At 41.2% G+C, this 20,165-nt stretch overlaps 1 protein-coding gene and 1 non-coding gene across 2 annotated transcripts; both read right to left on the bottom strand.

Annotated features, from left to right (window-relative positions):
- Nucleotides 1-2,235: 2,235 nt before the first annotated feature.
- LOC138112314 (mitochondrial import inner membrane translocase subunit Tim23) lies at nucleotides 2,236-20,117 on the bottom strand. The gene is made up of 7 exons (XM_069019193.1): nucleotides 19,963-20,117; nucleotides 19,445-19,503; nucleotides 16,356-16,449; nucleotides 16,054-16,138; nucleotides 13,799-13,857; nucleotides 11,108-11,218; nucleotides 2,236-2,843 (listed from the first exon to the last, which is right to left on the bottom strand). Exons 1-7 carry the CDS (start codon nucleotides 20,057-20,059, stop codon nucleotides 2,728-2,730), a joined length of 621 nt encoding a protein of 206 aa, XP_068875294.1. The 5' UTR covers nucleotides 20,060-20,117; the 3' UTR covers nucleotides 2,236-2,727.
- LOC138112904 (small nucleolar RNA SNORA74) lies at nucleotides 14,370-14,572 on the bottom strand. Its single transcript, XR_011151906.1, has one exon. It is a non-coding gene; the product is annotated as a small nucleolar RNA SNORA74 (small nucleolar RNA).
- Nucleotides 20,118-20,165: the final 48 nt, after the last annotated feature.

Below are 20,165 nucleotides of genomic sequence, written 5' to 3' on the forward strand. Positions count from 1 at the left end.
GCCCATAGATTTCCAACCTAAGTAGTGATTTTTCAACAAATTCTTCCATCTGTAAGAGACGTCACCTGCTGACTGGGAATGATGGAAGTGGATTTGCCTTTCTGTTCCAGAGACTGAGCAAAACCAGCTTCACAAGATTCAAAACCCCTTCATTATACCTGCTGTCTCAGCTCCCTCACTGGGTGCCACAGCATGGAAAGCTGCCTTTTGGATCTATCAGCAAAGATACCACAACTGGCACCAAAACCCCGCTCTTCCAAGACAGTCAAGGTCTCCCATGCTCACATTTATGTAACACTGCATAGGAGGGCTCTAACTTGAACCAAATCCTGTTTCCAACTTGATTTTACATTCTTTTATTTCTACTCAGATATACTTTTGGTCACAATTTAAAGTAGCAACTTGATACTGATTGCTAGTAAACTGTGAACACAGTATGTCATGACACAGAATATTGTAAACATGTTCTCTGTAATTGTATCATACAATTCACCTCCCTCACTGCTGCCTCTGTGCTGGTTCTGTTTCATAGCTCAAGCTACAGATCACTCCATAGACAAACAGATTATGAACCAAAACTTTTAACAGCTGTAACACAGCTGTTTCAGGAAAATGCTCTCAGCTCTGCCCTTGAAGAGAGCAGTTCCAGGAAATCTGAGGGCACTGCAGACCAGGTAACATGCTAAGTTGTTCAAGAGTCAGCCTAGCCTTAAGGTTGTGCTAACTATGAACTTGAAAAGGCTTGTTTCTATATCATCTTCAGTGCACCTGAAGAATGAAATACATTTGTTAAGCTTCACAGTTTTCCCACCTCAGTTAGGGCAGACAGTTCCTGGGTCACATTTTAGTCCTGAAAAAGTTTTTAGGAAACGTAAGATATACTGCAGAGTTCCTGACATTTAAAAAGCCACCCCTGCCCACCATCAACCCCCAAAGCAGTTCTCAATCCTTCATCCAGCGTGGTCAAGAGTGCAGGAACACAAGTCCAACCAATGGTGACCAAGAAACATGCAGGGAAGGAACTCACTGATGCCAGTGGGGAGAGAAAAAGCTCAGAGGAAAGTGCACGTGTTTTCCCATGTCCCATGTAACAGCACTGTGCAGATGGAGCCCACATCACCGCTCTGCAGCCTGCGAGTGGGGCACAGTTTCTTTGGTGGTGCAGCCCTCAAAAAAAGTATGCTAGGAAGTCCAGCTCTCACACAACAGTAACATGCAGAGCACTAAAGACTGGGGAACATAAGGCTTAACAAAAACCAGCATTGACAAAGGGGGTGAGAAAAGGCCTGTTTTCCTTATGCTACTTTAAGTGCTCACATTAATCTAATTTCACCTGGTATTCAAGCAAAGCTAATCGCATTCAACTGTGAGGGCTCGTTACCTGGAGCACTTGCTCTATAAAAAGCTGGTCTCAGGTTACTTTCTACCAACAAGGTTTCTTGGCAAAGTGGTATTTCTTCTTGGGAGAAGGTAAGAGCTACCATCTTCCCTTTACTATTTTTTGTTGTTTTTATTTTGTTGGGTGCAATGCAATTATCAAGAGCTGTTTCAATAGTGAAAACTCAAATGTAAACTTGGTTTGCATTAAGTTGTCTGCTGACCAGTAAGTTTCCTGTTTTTCCTTTGCTTTCCTTTCCCTGTCTTCAGACCTCTTTAATCATTTACCTGTTTAGTTATTTAAACATAGAAGGAATGAACTGTTATACAGTAACTCTAATTACTGAACTAATTCACAATTTACTGTTTAACTTCTCTGCAAACGATGCTTGGTTTATGGCTTAACACGGGAGAACATGCAGGTTCATCACAGTCTTTGTTCTGCCAGTAACCTACAAATGGTACTTCAGGCAAAAAGTTTCTTGCTAATTAAAAGTCCTGTAATAAGGCATGAGTCTTTATACTGCTTGGTTTCTAACTGTTGGGTAAATGAGTTCTGGAGCACCCAAATGTTTTGATAGTCCACTGGTAGCTGTTCTGCAACAGCAACTGTATTTCATCCATGAACAACCAGGTCCTTATTTATTAGAGCAAATAAGGGACTGAAGTCAAACCATGGTATGCCTCACCATAACCACCCATCAGGAGATGATCAGCCTGCTTGTTCACTTCCCCTCCCCACCAACTCCCCCAGGATTTCATCACACTGGTCCTTTAAAATGAATCCATAAACAGGTCACTGGATGCAGCACACTTTTGTCTTACCAGTAGCAGGAAGAGCAAAGGATAGAAATGGTATTGAGTAAGTACCACCCTTTTTATTCTGATGACGTCCCTTTTCATAGCTTGCCTTGTGCTGTCAGAATAGCAAGGCCTGCCCTGTGCCATGGCTACTGGGGCTGTGCTGCTGGGCTGGCCAGGTGAGGTGCTGGGACTGCAGGGAATGCTCTATGGACACAAACCTTCCAGGCACCCCAACAAACCTGGCAGCAAGCAGGAGCAGCTACAGGGACCCAGCATGCCTGGCAGCTCTGGCCAGGGCTGCCTGGGGAGCATGGCAGGGAGACTGTCTCGGTGGCCGCTGTGTTCACTTGCAGGTCCAACAAACATTGTTGCCTCTCCAGCAACTGGCTGGCGGGAAGGGCCAGCCCAGCTACAGGATGTCAAGAGGTTCCTCTCAGCACAGCTTCCATCAGTTTCACACTAATTGTAAATAAAATAGCAAGGGGCACCAGATAGATCTCACAACTGATTTGATTGGTGACTAAGCAAGCGTGTCCTCTGCCCTGCTCACAGGGACTGCCGGGCTAGGGAGCCCTTCATGTGCTCCCAGTTGTTGTACAGAGCGTAGAGGCCGGTCAGCGTCAGCCCCGCGATCCCACCTCGTGCTATCCCACGCACTCCACCTGGAACAAACAAAGCACATTACAGCCCATTAGTGTTACTTTGCAGGAAATAGTCAGTGAACAGCAACTTCCAAGAAGCTATCTAAATCTAGAGGCATCTTAATGAACAGTCCTTTCTTAAGTAACTCTCCAGAAAGAGTCCCTGTGCTTTTTCTACCTCCCTCTCAAACCTGCTGCCAGGCTCAGGTTGATTCTGGCAAATCAACCTCATCCTGACACTAATTCTGCTGGAATGACTCCTTCTCAAACTGTGTTAGTACTACTGCCTCAGGGAATCGCTATGGAGCACTGGAAGCCAAGATGGCTTTTCCCAAGTCCTACTTGCTCTATTCCATCTGTCCTTAATACAATTGTTTTTACAGTTAGATATGCTCTCCTCCTGTTGCAAAAACTCCTCCATTAGGTTTTCAGTTATGGTAACTAGCTCTGGGCAGAAGGAGAAAGGGCAGGAGGGAAATAAGTGAACAGAACAGCAGCTGATAAGGACATGACACTGGGCTCCAGAGATTCATTAGGGCCATCATGCAGAACCTATCACTGCTTTTGTGTCTTTGGAATTTTAAAACCTTTTGATAAAAAAATAGATGAAAGGGACTGACTGGCAAGAATTTACTATGGTGTACACTGAACAGCTTTCTTTATTCTTACTTTTATTAATACTCAAAATTATCACCTTGCAATGGTAAAGAGTGAGTCACACAGGTGACTGAAGTTTTAAGGTGCTGGTGAGCACCTTAGTGTAAGGCAGAAATATAGGGCAAGTTTGGCTACTGCCTGCAGGCAGTGCACCTGGCTGGAGCTGGGAGTCAGGTGGCATCCCACTTCCACTCCATCCATATGATGACTGGGGTGTACAGGTGCACAAGTAGAGACTTCTATTGCTTTTACGAAACAGAAAAACACTTCTGTGCCTCAGCAGAGCTCCCAGAATGTACTGTAAATGCACAGAACACCTGGGAGTATGACCCTCAATGCTAGGAAAACTTCAGTAAGTTTGATTCTGCAATGTTTATCATTGCAGCTGAACCAAGCTGGATAATGTGTACAGTGTATAGAACAAGGCCAGTTCCTGCTGACAGTGAGATAAAAAACCCTGCCTGCTTTATTGGAGAAACTGGCAGTGCACTTCAGGTTCCTCGAACTTGAAAAGAAATGCATCTCAGTAATCAGACAGATTGCTTTTTTTTTCTTTCCATTATGGGTCATAAAGTTGTCCCACAGAATTCCTTTTAGTGAGGCAAGAAGCTGTTGGCATCAGCTAGACTGAGACTGTGTTCCCTGTGCTGCAAGGTTAAATGGGTTTCACTGGAGTTGTTAAGCCTGCCCATATTGCCCAGGTATGCAATGAAACCAAGAAACTGCAGAAGTGGGACTTGGTACTAGAAGCCATGTCTAGCCATAGGTTCTGGGCATTTCATTGCCAGGCCAGTTGTGACAATCTGAGAGTTTTTTTAGGGTATAAAGCTAACTGAGTTCACTGCTGTAACAGTTCAGAATTCAACAGCTCTAAGGAAAGCCCTACTGAATACGCTCTATGTGCCTAAATCAGCATTTAGGAAAGCAAATGTAGATTTGTGTTTGCTAATTGATGCTGAATTTGTTGCACAAAAAGCTTTTCATATGAAGGGCTTGCAGCTGGGTACACAAAACTAACCATGTGCAAGCAATGTCTGGCAAAAAGCCACAGGTGAAATTTAAAGTAGTACTTGTTGCAAAACAAGTATTTGAGACAATCTGTAAAAATACTGACTCCTTGTTCCTGCTGAGGTAAATGAATACATTAGAGCCCAATTTTCTGCTGTTCATATCAGGATTCAAGAGATCACAGCAGAAACCCCCAAAGGGGGCCCATGGCCATCAAGTGCACAAGGAAACGTGGAACATCCCCACAGAATGTGATGCACTACAGAGCTACGACTATCCCTGTAGGCTCTTCCCTCAGACCCCAGGTTCAACTCCTCTCCTTTCCCCTTAAAATCCTATTCTTCCTATGCAAGAACAGGTAGTTGAAGGCTGATCAAGCCTGGCTCCAGATTCTGTGAAGTCAGGGTTGTACAAGAAAGGTGTCATCTTTAATTCGGATTGCTGAGCTGCTTTCTAGCATCCATGTATGTGGACTTAAGATGTGCTGCTCCTACCACAACAAATGTTGGTGTTCTCTTATGCTGAGCCAGCCAGGTAAGGATGGCAGCTCTAAGCCCACTGACAAAGGGTCAAGTACAGGGCCCAAAGCCATCTGCAGACAACCTAGGGACATTACTGGAGATGTTTCATGAGCAGGGATTAAACTTGCCATTGGTATAGGCGCATGACTGAGAGAGAAAATACCCAAGAAAACATGCAAGAAGTGTTTCTTTACCAGTGTTTCTATACTGTGCTTCTGCTACAAAATGTTTGGGTTTTTTTCTTTTTTGTAGCAGTTGCTCCTGGTTTCTGAACTACTCACAGTTATTACAAAAAAAAAAAAGGGAAAGAAAACTTTCCCTAACTGGTCAGATTTACATTTGAATAAGTATGTTCAGGTCTGTGGCAGACTTCAAACAGTAATGCACTTTAGAACACAGCCTCATTGTTGGGCAGAAAATGTTAGGCCCTCTGAGAAAACTACCTTGTAAATAAGAATAGAAACTAAACTCTCCAGTCCCCATCCCAGCTGTGTTTGCATGATAGAACACGTTCCCACCCCTCCTCTGCAATCACTCCCTGCAAGCCTTTGATACCAGTGTTGCCCTGACAAGCCCTGCTGAAACATGGCCGTGTGCCCCTAATCTTGCATGTCCCTGTAAGATAAAGGTTTCAGCTGACAGACACTTCTGGAAGCAGGTATTTTGAGATCAGGCACCTTACACAAGAGTTGAGAAAGACAGATCTGATGCTCTCTATAAAGGGAAATTAGTTCTCTGGCTTCAGCTGCTGCACCCTTTCACCACCAGGTATAGTCCCTCCTCCATGCATTTTGAGTAGGTTCCAGCTTACACTGTGCATGGCACAGCTCAGCATTCCAGTGCACTATGCCATGGCACACAGCATTCCAACAGCACAGCTCTGCACTTCATCATGGCAGGGGCCACTCCTAACTGAGCTGCACTTGTCCAGTAGGTAAAACCATGAGGGCAAAATCTTGCCTTTAGCACCTTCCTGTCTCTATTTTCAGAATGTTACTCCAATGCCCTGTGATGTTCCTGGGATGGTTAAAGCAAGAACCATACAACAGTAAACATTAGAAATACCTTAACCAAAACCTCAGATCCACATACTTATGCTAAACAAAAGAAGAATAATCTTTAAATTGTGATTAGTTTTCTGTCTTTCTCTCAGATACTCTGAATGAAAACAGTTTCTCTTCCTCCCGGGCTTTCAGGAACAAAAACACTTTTCAATGGTTTAAAGGGCTCAAGTTAAGCATACAAGGCAATCTCAATTTTGCTCCAAATTCAAGCTCGGTAACCAGACCATCTGAACCATCAAGCAGTCATTTGTTTGAACATCTCTGGGTGGCCTGATGTCATTAGAAACTATCGAGAGTTTCCTCCTGCTGCTCCATGGAGTTCATTTTATGAAATCCTTTAAGTAGTGTGCAAAGTCTGTGGATACAGAAATTACTGAGGAAACTGATAAAACTTCTATTTGGAAGCAAAATATATTCCAGAAAAGCATGTTCCATTTTCATATTGCTGCAGCTAAGGCAGTATTGTGCTCAGAATACAGAAACAACAAAGCCTGAAAGAGGGAACATTTCCTGTAGCTATTGTGGTATGAAGGCTAAATTAGAAAAAACAGTAGGAATCTACTATTTACTAGTTTAGAAGTACTAAAGCTATTGAAATTACTTTGCAAACATGATTAAAATTTGCTGTCTTCTCACTGAGTGAAAGCAGCAGCACCTGACTGACAGGAGGCTACTTCAGCTCCTGTAACTGGCACCTGCAAACCCTGCAAATCCCTGCAGCTCTGAGTTCACTGCTCCTGCAGACCTGGGCAGCACTGAAGGCAGCTCTGCTCTCAGTGGCCACAGATGCTCTTAGACATCAGTCCTCAGGAAACTAAAAAAGCCTCAACGAGCTGTTACCTGTAGTGCTGCTTGTACATTGTCCTTATCTCTTCCTTGTTTCAGATCTGAAACAAAATCCTTTCCCTCAACACTATTTGATTGATAACCCTATAGACTTATTAAGTTAAAAGAGGTTTTAAAAGGGATTCTTAATTTCCAAAATGCCTGATAGCCCTAAACTTAAGTGATGACAAGCAACTTCTTTTCTCCAAATACTGCAGAAAGTAAGATATCCCAGGCCTGTACCTGCAGCAGCCCCCAAAAGCTCATCTTTCCCCTTCCCCAGCCAAGAGAAACAAGAAAACAGACCTGTCTGGCCCAAAGAAAAACATGGGCTGGGCTCAGAGAACAGGTTTTTTATAGCTCAAGAAGTTGTCAGCTAACACAGCTGCCCTGAACTACCACTGGATGTCACAAAACTGATCTTTAGCTCCAGCCAGATTTTACTGCTGGCAATAAAACATTTAGCCCTTCTTAATTCATAACGTATTGACTCTTCAGGGTTGTGTTCTGAGGCTTTGAAATGACGACTACTACCTTCAGCTATTGCTAGCATGCAACTCCCTTCTTTTCAGACACACACCATTTTCTGTACCCAATTATGTAATGCCTATTGTTCCAAAGGCATGAGATGCTGTACCTAGGATTGGGCTCCTACTGCACAAAAGTAAACAAAGGAATTTAGTTTGTCCAAAGCATTACTTTACTTTTGTTCCTGTTACCCCGAACCTCAAGAAAGGAAAAAAATTATCCAAGAAAAAGAACATCTACAACCTGTGTAACCCTCAGATAAGAGGTTAAGGTTAGTTAACTTTTTTGCTTACTGAAGTCTGTCAGGAATTCCAGTGAGAAATTAACAGCTGTCACACTGGGTCAAAGTTGGTCAAAGGCCAAAATCCCACCTAGCTCAGTATCTTTTCCTGAGTGATCAATCCTGCATGCTTGAGGATGAGTGCAGGAGCCCCAGACAGCTGTACTTTGTGACAACTGGAACCACGTGCATTTTCATGCTGTGAGGGAATCACAGTGACAATTGTGTTTGGTTTTTTTTGTTACTTTCATAACTAATACAATTATGAGAAAACCTAATAAAAATGGTTGGTTTAGAAAAGAGGTTGAAAACACATGCAAGGAGGGGAAACATTCGTTTTAAGATGTATCTCTGCTTTGCAGCATTTATCATAAAAAACCTAATATTAATTTATTAACTAATATTTATTTAAGATACTAATTTCTGCCTTTGCTTAAAACTGAATGAAGAATAGTATCTTACTAAATGGAAAAGCCATCCTTGTGGACTTAGGATATCACAACCCCTTTTAGCAAAACTCAAATTGACTGAGTAGCAGTAACATTTTTATTGCATATGTTACTTGCAGAGGAACCCAAAGGGTTTCCTTCTGACTGTTACCCAAACTGAATGTTCTGAGCAGAAGTTAAGTGGTGAGCTCAAAAACCAGCTCCCATAAAGTTTTAAGACTGGTGTAACAAATTAATATGTACTCTGATTGCTGCATTTGGCCTAAAATCTAGTCAGTAATTGTGGCATTAAATTTAAATTGAAATAAACATGAAAGTTGGAGATCACTTTGGTCAGATGAATCAAGCAGTAGATGTTTCAAAACTCCTCACATCAGTTTTCCATTCCCACTCAGGAGGTGTCTGATAACCTAAGCCATGCAGTAATGCTGAGATGGAGCCCAGCTATCACCTGGGACTGAACTGCTTCAGTCACTTCAATGGGGAACTTTCAGTGACTGATGCCACTGACCATGAACACAGGGAAGGGACTGAATTGCCACTGTCCTCACTTGAACAGTTTTCAATCCTCTCTTATCTTCTCCCACACAGGCTGTGTCAAGTAGCTTTGCACAGAACTGCCCACCATCAGTGGCTTTAGAACGTGCACGTTCTGCTTGACTGCTGGCATTTTGGTAATGATTAACACTTCTACAAGGACAAATTGTGAAAACTGGGACCAGTTTGGGGCAACAGATCTCAGCCTTCACAAAGTCTTCCCACTGTTTTTTTTTTTTTTTTTTTTTTCCTGTCCACTCATCAAATGCTTCATCATTGGTTTCAGAAATTCAGTCTGGGCTTTGCAGTGTACATAGGAGTGTTTGTCAGCAGGAGTGTACATCAGCAGGGTTGCTGATGTGATTCCTCCATCAGTGCTGTGGTTAAACATGAAGTTACAATGAAAGACCTGCCATACATTATCTTGTTTCTTCTTATGTATGATCCTGATCTCTGTACAAAGCAGGAACGATGGAAGTGGAAATCTGAGTGTTTGAACAGCACTGCCTGCTAACTCTATATCCACCTCTTGTGGACTACAGAGCAGCTTTGATTTGCATTGGCATGTTTGTATGAGCTGCCAGATGACACTCAAATATGGAGATTTATAACTCAGTGTCCTTGACAGCTTTTAAATTTTCCACTTCTTAATGCCAACACATGGCATTCCATCTAACACAGGTAATTACTACAGTCTTGATATGTCACAGCTGTGTGCTGATCCTTTCCAAGGTTTAAATATTCAAGGTTTTAAGGTAAATATAGATACTGATGCAGTGTAAAGGCAGAACTTAGAAGTTTTACCATATAGAATAAGAAACGGTGTTCTGGCATATGGTGACAGGAGAGGCAGCAGTTTCTCTGCACTATGGCTCATATGCACAGCACACACTTGAAGTACAATACTGTAATGAATAGAGATTTACTGACTTCATTTGCCTTTATCAGGGCTATCTAGCTCTGTAGATCTTGTGTTACAAAACAAATGTCCTACTGTGCTGTGGTAATAAAAACTTTAGTAGTGCCAGATGACTGTGCATGTGACTGAAGTAGTTATCTGTGGTTGCACTGTGCCAAAAAAAGATTACACATAATGCCAGCTCTATACTTCTGAAAGGTAAGGGGGATGCTTCTGCTGGAGTATAAGATGACAGTTCTCATTATTAATAAATTCCTACAGGAAATATTAGGCTTCTATATGCTACCCTTTCCAGCTGTTCTTGGTCATCTGTCATATCACTTATGAAATCCCAAGGAAGTAATGGAATACAGGAGAGCTGTACTGTGCCCTTGCAAAGTTTAAGAGTCTCGTATTTATGAAGGCTGCTCAAGCCAATTCTTTTTGACTTCAGGTAGTCTAAGCCATCAGAAAAATAAAGTTACTCAAACTGTTTTGCCCCATATATAAAGCTGGCCTTCAGGAACACTTTTAAGACACCGTGGCTCAGTTAGATATGCCAAAGTACATAGGTTAATTCTTGCATTATCTCCTCCATAAAATGCAGGTGAGTTATGCAGCCAAACATTTACTGAGTTACTTAAAACATAAGACTTTTTTCCATGTGGTAATATCAATGTGTGGTACACAGCAATCCTTTAAAAAAGATGATGCCTCCAATTGTTAAGCTTGGAACATGTGTTAACAGGCATTTTGCTGATGAAGCTCAGACCCTCTCTCCTGCAAACAATTCAGTTTGCAGAAGCAAACTCACCTTAAATCCATGCTGTTCTCAAATAACATTGTTTGTTGGTTTTGACCACTTTGCAAAGACTAGAGTCCTACCACAAGACAACAGTTTAATGAACACCTAAGTAATAGTTTCAAAAATATTCTCTGTGTGCAGGGTTTTTTGTGGCTCCAGGTACCACTTTTGTGTGAATCACTGTCACATTAATCACTTGTAGTAAGTTTCATCTTCATGCAGTCAAGCTCTGTGTTCTCTATGTGTGTATTTCTCCCCTGCCCCCATTCACTTTGGAAGGTAGTTCCCATTTGCCTGCAACCAGTCATGGACTTGAGAAACAATTAGTTTTAATCCTGCTATTGCTGAAAAACATGGCTAGGAATGAGGGGGGTGTGTATTTTATACAACCTCACCATATATCTGAGGAAATAAATGAGTGTTTCTTCAATATATATGTATAATGGTCATAACTTGGCTCTCATGGTTACTGTCAGTCCTGGGCAGTTGGAAAGAATCAAATTTAATTCAGCTGGAATTTTGTTTTTGTTCAAGTTTTCCTTTAAGTAGCCTTAGTTGTGTGAAACACATTGTGGCTTAGAGGACATTGAGCTAATAGCCATTTTTACACTGTCAATTTTCAGAGCAGGACAGTATTTAGTAAAAATAATGAGAATCCTAATAAATAGGATAAGCACAAGAGCAGGGAAAAGAGAAATATTTTGCTACTCTACCAGTGCTTTTGTATAGCATTCCTGTCAAGGTTCCAGCAGCTATGGTGTTCAGGTCATCTTCTGCACCTCGTGTTTTTTCAATGATGACTCCAAATGCACTGTAAAGTAGAGCTGGGGGAGAAAAAAAAAAGTTAAAAAAACCTTCCACTGTCTGAGACCCAAAGCTTAGAATTCAGGCTTGGTGTAGCATTTAGACTATGCTTTTGAAACGCAGATTTTCTGCTTATTTGAAGGGAATCCTCTGCAAAATCCCATCTCTGGTGTGTCTTTTCCAGATCTCTTTCTTTATAGCTATTTCTTCTTTCTAGAGCTATAATTTGGTTATAAAGCAGCATTCTTCATGACAATATGTGATACAAAGCACTGACTGAAGTTGTAAAAAAATAGCATATTTTGCCAGTTTGAATTTGTTTAAAAATTCAGGGTTTAAATGTGTACTGGCAGTTTCATACTGTCTTCTGTGGATGGCATGAAACTAAACCCAACACCTTCTAGGTAGCAGAGAAAACTGCTGTTCATGTGTGACAGTGATGAAACGTTAAGTACAGCATTCAGATCATGCTACCAAGAACTGGAGTACAATGGGCTATGTTTCTTTTAAAAATTACTATTAGAATGCTTTGGATTTGACATTAACAGCTGTTTCACCTCTGCTTGTGCATGAAATCTTTATCCCCAGAGGGCCTTTTGTTTTGGGATAACTTTAGGGACTGTCCTGGAAAGGACTATAAAGAAAAATGCATGGGCTTTTAGTATGGATGCATTTATCATTTATGCATTTTGATGAAGGGAAAAGCACCCCCCACCCCATCCTCACCCCTCATGATATACTCATATTCCATGTTGGCAAAGAACAGTAGAGTATGTCATCATTTTAAAGTGATAAAGACAGTGCCATTTAATTCTTTCCTTGCCCTCCAAGAATTTGAAATCTTTCCTTCTGCTAAAAGGCAGTAAATCCTTCATAAGCAATCATAATAATGTCAATGCCTTAACAGCAGCATTGGTCTCCATTCAGCACAGGCAAGGGTATTTTAGCTTGTCTTAGCAGCAAGTAGATTAACAACAAGGGAAAGAAAAGCTGAATTCAACATAATTTTTTTAAAAAGTTCAGCACAGCTGTTGCTTCTGTTCAGGAACAGAATGACAAAAATTGTCAGTAGTGACAAAAAGAATCTCCAAGGTACAGAAAGGCTGCACAAGGTGAAGTAATATGCAAAAATAATTCAGCTCCTGGAAAGGAATTTCTCTGGTAGCTAGGACAAGACAGAGCTCTACCAGAACCCCAAATATAAGGTTCTGCTTAACTCTGTGATTTTGGAGGCCATATTTTGTAAGAAAAAGAACAATTTGTTACTGGAATGCACAAACATTTTCTTGAGTAATCTTTCTCCAAACACAGCTGAAAAAACATGTTAATGTGTCACTTAAACTGAAACCTTGAACTGCAGTGTACCTCCATCTCAGTTCTCAGACACGTTTTCATTAGGTTTGGAATTAAAAAAAAAAAAAAGAAAAAACCCATCCAAACAAAAAACGGCCCGATAAAACTCATAGGCACCATGTGTTTCTTATGGAAAAGTGCCATTCTTGCTGTAGTTCAGAATCCTATCTCTAACCATGCCCTCTATACTATGCCTCAAAAGCTAATGTCTGAGCTAAATGGCAGCTAACCTGCTCTTCAGAAATAAGACCGAAATAAAATGTCATAAATGCAACTTAGCCTGTGCTTTGATGCATTTCTGTGAAGTCAAGCAGATGTAGACTGGGTTATAACGTGATGTAGTCTCTGATTTAAATATTGCTAACTTCTAGTACAATTTTGTAGGATGAGTTCCATCATTATTTTTCTTCAAAATAATTTCATAATAATTTGGATTTCTCCTTTCAAAGTGACTGCATCAGTTTTCATTTTTTAAGACTGTGGAAGACTGGGGAGAGGCGAAAAAATCTGTAATCTCTAGGGCATTAGTTATTTCACTGACTTTTATGAAATAATTTCATTTTTCTGAGGCAACTGATGTGATTTTATTTCATGGCCCCCTCCCCACCCAAACCTCAGTTCACAGAAGTGACTTTCTCATACATCAGGCTATTGATCATTTTCTTTTCTCTTTTTTTCTAACCCACATTAGTTGTAAGCAATATTTAGGTTTAGAGTCGGTGGTATCATGAGGGATTATTCTAGCTAATGTACCATCATTTAAAGGATAAATCTTTGTAGTGACTATCACATTTCTTCCACACATAAACATTTTGTTGACTCTTTAACAGGAAACAAACATCAGGCAGTTGATCACATGACCAGTCTCAATGTAGGTTATTAGTTATTTCAGAAATATTATATTTTTTGTCTTAAGTTGTGAATTAACTGGAATTTATTAACAAGTAAACATTATCTGTATTTTCTAGTTATTTCTGATAGAGCTAGTTTGTTTGTAATGTAGTGAAAAGTTTGGGTTTTAATTAAAGACTTTTGGCTCCTTATGCTGTAAACCCTATTTTAGCCTTTAATTTCTTTTTGATGTCTATTGAACTGCCCTCATGTCCCAAAGAAAAAATCCTGTACTTTTTCCAGATGGATTTAATAATGAAAATTTAGAGAACACTCTTATTCAGATAATACACAAATACACTTTCCCAACAATTACATCTTTAAATTGCTTTCCCTACAAAGGAATGACTACTTACCCAGTGATCCCAGAGTGTTAGCCCATAATGCTCCTTGCCTTGTCACCATATTTAGAATTCTATAAAGGAGTTAAAAAGGTAGGAAAACCTTTAGCACTCTGTGTTTACATAAAGACAGCGTTTACGACAGTAGGGCTCGTGTGTTTATGCTATACAATTGGTTAATAAAACTGCAATAATGAACTAAAAGCTTTTGAAAGCAAATATTCAGTCCTGTCAAGTCTTAAGAAAATCTTTCTCTCTTTCCAAGGCAAACCTGACTCCCACCAAGACTCAAATTTCTTCCCTTCAAATGACTTTCTAACCTGAGTTGTCCTTCCTTACGTGGTGACTACCCACAGCTCCTGGAATGACTGATACACTTATGCAGACTTAGCTGGGTAAAAGGTTTCCAAGGAAGCCTCAGTGCTCCTCTACAAGGACCATGTGGCAGGGAGTGTGGAGATGCCTGAGCAAACGGTGTGGGTAATGAAACAGGTCTGGGCTGCAGCAAGTCAGGAAGGGAAGAGGCAGTCCCTTGCACTGCCATTTGTCCACTCAGTACCCTCCAAAAGGCTGAGAGGGGTGTCTGTGTGTAGGCTTCCAGACTAGCACTAAAGAGGGCAAGAGAACCTCTAGTGCGCTCTCAGGGAAGCACAATGCCACTTCTTCTTGGCACCAGCTGTCTCCAGAACAGTGACAACAGCAGCCAGAAGAAATGACTGATCTTTATCTCCCAGCAGTGTAACACTATCACAGGCATAGTATTGCTCTGGACAGCTGACTACCACTGGAACTTAGTTCAGCATTTAATGTGTGACACTTCCATTGCTTTATGTTCCTTCTGATTTAATTTTCCACTATTTATCCTCATTTTATAATTTTCATTAGGACACAGGTCATTACTGAATATGGTTAGGCAATGAACTAAAAAATAATGGAAAACTTCATTTTGAAACAAGAGAAAAAAAATGTAAGAGGCTAGGGTATTGACAACCTCTCCTTAATTACAACCCCCACCTTTTAACCTTATATTCATTCTGAATTGATAAGAAAAACAGTAATTTTAATAACCATGGTATACTGTGAAACATTTTGATGACAAATGAATACATGCAAAATTAAAATTCATTAAGAAAGAAATCTGTGTACATCAAAGATAAATTTGGAGGAAATCTAGCTAGGCAAGTCTGTTCTTTGCACCTGATGAGGGAAAAACAGAACTTAATGCACTGTTGGAAGGTGATGACCTTGAGCAGACCTTTGCCTTGCAGAGCCAGGATAAGAGCAGCATGAGCACTGACTGCCACCTCCTGGGCTTGACCTGCCGAAGTTTGTGCTTAACATCGTGGTTTTGTCCAACTCTGCTCATTCCAAACACCTAAAATACAACTCTGTTCATCTAGAACATTATGAAAGAGCCATAATTATAGTGGTGAATATTTCGATAAAGAAGGGGATGAATACAGAAACAATTTAAAAAGGAGCAGAGCCAATATAAACTGTACCAGGAAATATTAAATTCCTCTTCTAAAATTCCCTTGTTCCCAAGTATTCTGTGAGTGAAAATTGTTTTCCCCCAGTTATTCTGTTCCTCTGGTTTCCTATGTCTCTTTCACTTAGGTTTTCCTATAGTATGTCTAAGCCACCATTATTTTAAGAAGAGGCATCCTGTTGAAACAAATGTTTCTGTCTTTACAGTGTTCTTTCAAACAGTCAGGTAAGGTGAAAACACAGCAATGTCATGGGTGCTCATGGATACCACAATCCAGAACAGCTCCCCCCATGCAATGCCTGCTCAACAGCATGCACCAGTCATCCCTAATGCAAACCCAGGCAGGCCCAGCTTCTGCATTTGAATCTTTTCCTGGTTGTGAAAATCTTGGGAAAGAAGGGAGACTTGTGCTTAGACAAATTACAGCAAAAAATAGCTCAAAGCAAACACTGCTGCTTCTGGGAATATTTTAACATATAAAAACACTGCTTTGACTTTGATGCTTACTAAAAATCTACTTCAAAGTAGTAACTATTTCTCAAAATACTTAAGTCAGAGGACACACCAATTGTGACTAAATAAAAAGCAGAAGGTTGAAATGAACATCACTGTAACTAAAAACATGTCATAACTTGATGAAGACAAATACTGACTCCACTAAAGAAAAAAACCTCAAAACATTTATTTTTTGTGGTATATTCAGATCTAGCCTTGTATAAGCTGGAAGAAACAACTCTGTCACTAAGAAGTACATTTTTTTTTTTTTAGATGAAACACTTACTGTACATTTCTAGGTTTTGACCATGCCATATTCTGTGTCTCCTTCAAGCCAAGTCTCAAGCCATTCAGTGCACCAAATGCTGCCCCTGGTTGGAATAATATCAGTTTTTACTTTTTAAGAAGAAAAAGAATCAACAATACTAGAAGCAAATAGCGAGAACAGAATTCAGTGTATAGACTAAAATCAAGTATCTCTTATTTAAGACTAGAACAGACAATTCTTGCAGAACAAGACCTCATAAATCACTGTATGCATAGGTGTTACCTGGATAGCTGGGAAAAGTGAAACCCACAACCACCTACCTGTCATACAACATCCTCCAATGGTAAAAAAGGCCAGCTCAAATCTGCCTCGAGTTTTGTTGGCTCCTGTGGGCAAGATAAACTCATCTGTATCCTGGAGGAAAACAAAAACAAATGCTTTTGTATTTTCCAAGTCTAGTTGAAAATGTAGGCTATATTTACTTTTTTCTCTAATCCATGCAATAAACTAAAGATGGATAGAAGTATTTCTGGAAAATTATTGTCTACAGTAGCACAGAGATGGAATACACTATGTGTATACTTTATTAAGCATGAAAAAGGACTGTAAAAAGATAAATTGACTGAAAGCTTTTTTTTTTCCCCCCCTAGCTGTCCTAACTTTTTATAAATTACACCAGTCAGCCAAGGAACTCATACTGTGTGGGTTGTTGGTTGTTTTTGTTTTTAATTACTATTTGCTTAATTATTTATTACATCTTGCAGCAGGCAATACAAGCCTACTAAAAGCCTTCCTGTTGTCTGATTACACAGCACTGTTTGCTCACTGAGCAACCTAGTCTGATACAAAAATGCATTAATTCAGATTTCCCACTACTCTGATACTAAATAAAAACTGCCTTTCTACAAAAAAAAAGTATTTCCTTGCACTGAAATAAGTGACCTATTTTGAGGATGTGAAAAATGCAAGGAATACACTCAACGCTAGTGATGATAAGGCATGAAATATGTGGAGTTGGTTAATTTTTTACTTTTCCATCTTTCTCCCACAGGGCCAGGCTTGTGTTCTTGTAAATCAGTGGTCTAAAATGCTGGAGAAATGGCCTAGAGAATGGCATATGTGTAGGGATAAGGTGTGCCAAGGTATTTCTTCAGTATGAGACATTGAAGATGCCTGTTCTTAAGGTGCTAAAGCAGCAGATCTCTTTTAAGGTTCTGTGCTTTCCACAGTATTATCCACCCCCTACTTAACTGACACATGACTCCAACAGCTGCAGGCTCAAGGAAATGCATCCTAAGGGGTTTTACTGCCTCACACTTGACACTGTGAATGGCAATACAGAAAAAATAGCTTCTGGAATTGTTAATTCTGTTATCAATAAAATGAACTTATGCTTTCTATCGTCCTTGTAACTAGGCAGTTGGAGAAATTCAGTAGTTAGCAGTTTCTAACAGTTTTCACTTCTGTCCCAAAAGTCAAGATTAAGCAATCCTTGCCTATGTAACATTTAAGTTTCTAGAGACAACCTCAAAAGCCCATCCTCCAGGTTTCTGCTAAAGGCTGACCTGCTAATCTGTAACATGTGCTACCTGCTGCAGGCAACACAGCATTGCAGAAAACACCTTGTTCTGTGCCTGCATTCATGGACCAACCAAAAAAGTGGGGTTTAAAGTAATGAGTACCATTGTACTATGAGAAGACCAGAACCAAAATGTAAGATTCTCAACAGTAAGGCTGACTTTCCTGCTGCATTCTGAAAGCAAACAGATAGTCTTTAAACACCAGGAGACCCTCACCTCTTCACTTGCACCTTCACAGAAACCCCAAATTTAAAGGCTAATAATTTAAGTTCTTCTATTCTGAAATATCAGCTATGCCTTTTTCCTTCAATATTTAGAATCCTAGGAACCTGTGGAGACTGTTTAGCGCAACCCCCATTGTTAAAAGAAGGGTCAGCTAGTGCTGGGCACTCAGAGCCATTCCCAGGTCTTCTGATTCTCTAAGGAAAGAGACCTCACAGCTTGTATGAGCAACTTATTCAGGTAAAAAAAAAATTCTAACATTTAAAAGGAATTCTCTTTTATTTCAATGCACTTGCCTTTTACTTCAACACACTAGTGCTAAACACGAAGGGCAGTGAAAGTGTTACAACACAGACTGCAGCCTCTAGTGTTACATCAACAGGTATTTTTAGAACTGTATCATGACACTAATGCCAACACCTTTTCATTTAAAGCAAACTTCTCTTTTGTTTCTAAACTCTATTAGTATACACACACTTAGTTCCAAAATCTCTGCTATACCATTTTCAACACCATGTTCTCAGACAAACTGTACTAACTAAACAAGACAATTTTAGAGCATGTTTTTGGAAAAAGTCTAAATAATCTCTTAGCTTCTTTCTGACCGCTCAACAGCAGCCACAGTAGTGAACCCAGTCCCATCAGAGGCACAGCTGCTGTTTTCTATCCTTATGGGAATGTTACATTGTAATCTGGACTACAACAGCTTCTAGCACCCAGAACTGCATGCAGAGCTTCCAGTTACAAAAGAAACAGTGACCCAGAGCAGCATGAAACAAGGCACAGAGGTCAGCAGATACTATGCAACTGTTGACCTTAAGTGCTAATTCTAGAAAATTTCATGTTCTCAGATAATATGAGCCATATATGTAGAAAAATACTAACTAAATAAAATCATTGACATGCATTCTAATTTGATTAAACATTTTCAGCTACAGTTAATAATTATGAAAAATGAAAATATAGCTTGATTTAAAAGATTTTTTCCTTATGATGGTCTCATATTAAGTCATGTTAAGCTGTGTGTGACAGCTACATTATTCTGTAGAATAAAATGTAAAGTTTTACTTCACAATGGTCTCCCTTCAGCTGGGTAATGACATAAGGAGTGGTGTGAAATTTGCTGCTGCTGTGTGATGGCAAAGCCTGTTATCAGGTACAGGGCTTGGCTGAACACCTCAGTAAACTGGTCAAACTCATCCATCACAGTTCAGAAAACTCACCCATGAAACGAGGGAAGAGATTCTGGCTGTTCTGACTGAAGGGGCTCAGTGGAGGCTGTGAGCAGTGCCAGAACTTGTGTGAGGGGGTGTTGGGCTGTCTGCCTCAACGTAGGGAGGGAGAGCTCTTTTCAATAACTGCAGGCTTGTATTGACACAACAGCCCTACCTATCCTTTGTATTATCACTGGTCATTTTCTTCTAGATTCCATGCCACTGCAAGCTTTTATTATGGACAACACTGAAAAAATTGTTTCTTTCCACTGTTCTTCAGTTCAAGACTTCAATACAGAGTGCCCAGCACTGCAGAAGGTTTGAGGTGTTCACGCATGGTCATGCAAACACTGAGTTCGAGTTCAACACAATAAAAACAAGCCACCTTCTCACCTGTACGAGGTACTTGGGGTCCAAGTTTAAATACGGTGACAAAGGGCTCATCCCAGTTACTGAAAGGAAAAGAAAATGCAACACTTTAACACGAACTTCCGTAATAACAATTCACATCCTGTAAGGCAAAAAGGGGAAAATCTCGTGCGTGGCAGCAGGGAAAATTCTGCCGTGAAGTTGCCCAACTCCTTAAAAGGCGGCACCGGCCGGCAGCTCCCCCCTTCCAGGAAGCGGATGGGAGCCGCTGGGGTTAGGTGAACACGATGGCCCTGTGACCAGCGTCCGTCAAGACACGCGGCCCCTGCTAAGGCCTGGCACCTCCGCGGCCACCCCCAGGAAGCGCCGGGGGTCGGGATCTGCTTCCCGTGGCCGGGCGGCGGCGGAGCCCCTCGGGGCCGCGTTCATTCCCGGAACCGGCACCGCCACCGCTCTCGGTCCCGGCCGCCCGGCCCTGCAGCCGCCGCTGCACAGACACTGACCCCCCCCGGGCCGGCCCCGCCGGCCGCCCCGGTACTCACGCGGCACCCCGGCCAGGTCGGCGTGCGAGTAGCCGAGCCCGCCGGCGCCGAAGAGGCCGCCGAGCCCGGTGCCCTTGGAGTTCCCGCCGCCCTCCATGGCGGCCCCGCGCCCTCCACCCTCGCCGCCACCAACGGCTGCCGCAAACCGCAGCCGTAAAGCACCGCAAAGTGCTGCCCGACCTCGCTGCTTTGCGGGTCGCCAT

This window comes from Aphelocoma coerulescens, chromosome 6 (genome assembly GCF_041296385.1).
Source record: "Aphelocoma coerulescens isolate FSJ_1873_10779 chromosome 6, UR_Acoe_1.0, whole genome shotgun sequence".
Classification (NCBI taxonomy): domain Eukaryota; kingdom Metazoa; phylum Chordata; class Aves; order Passeriformes; family Corvidae; genus Aphelocoma; species Aphelocoma coerulescens.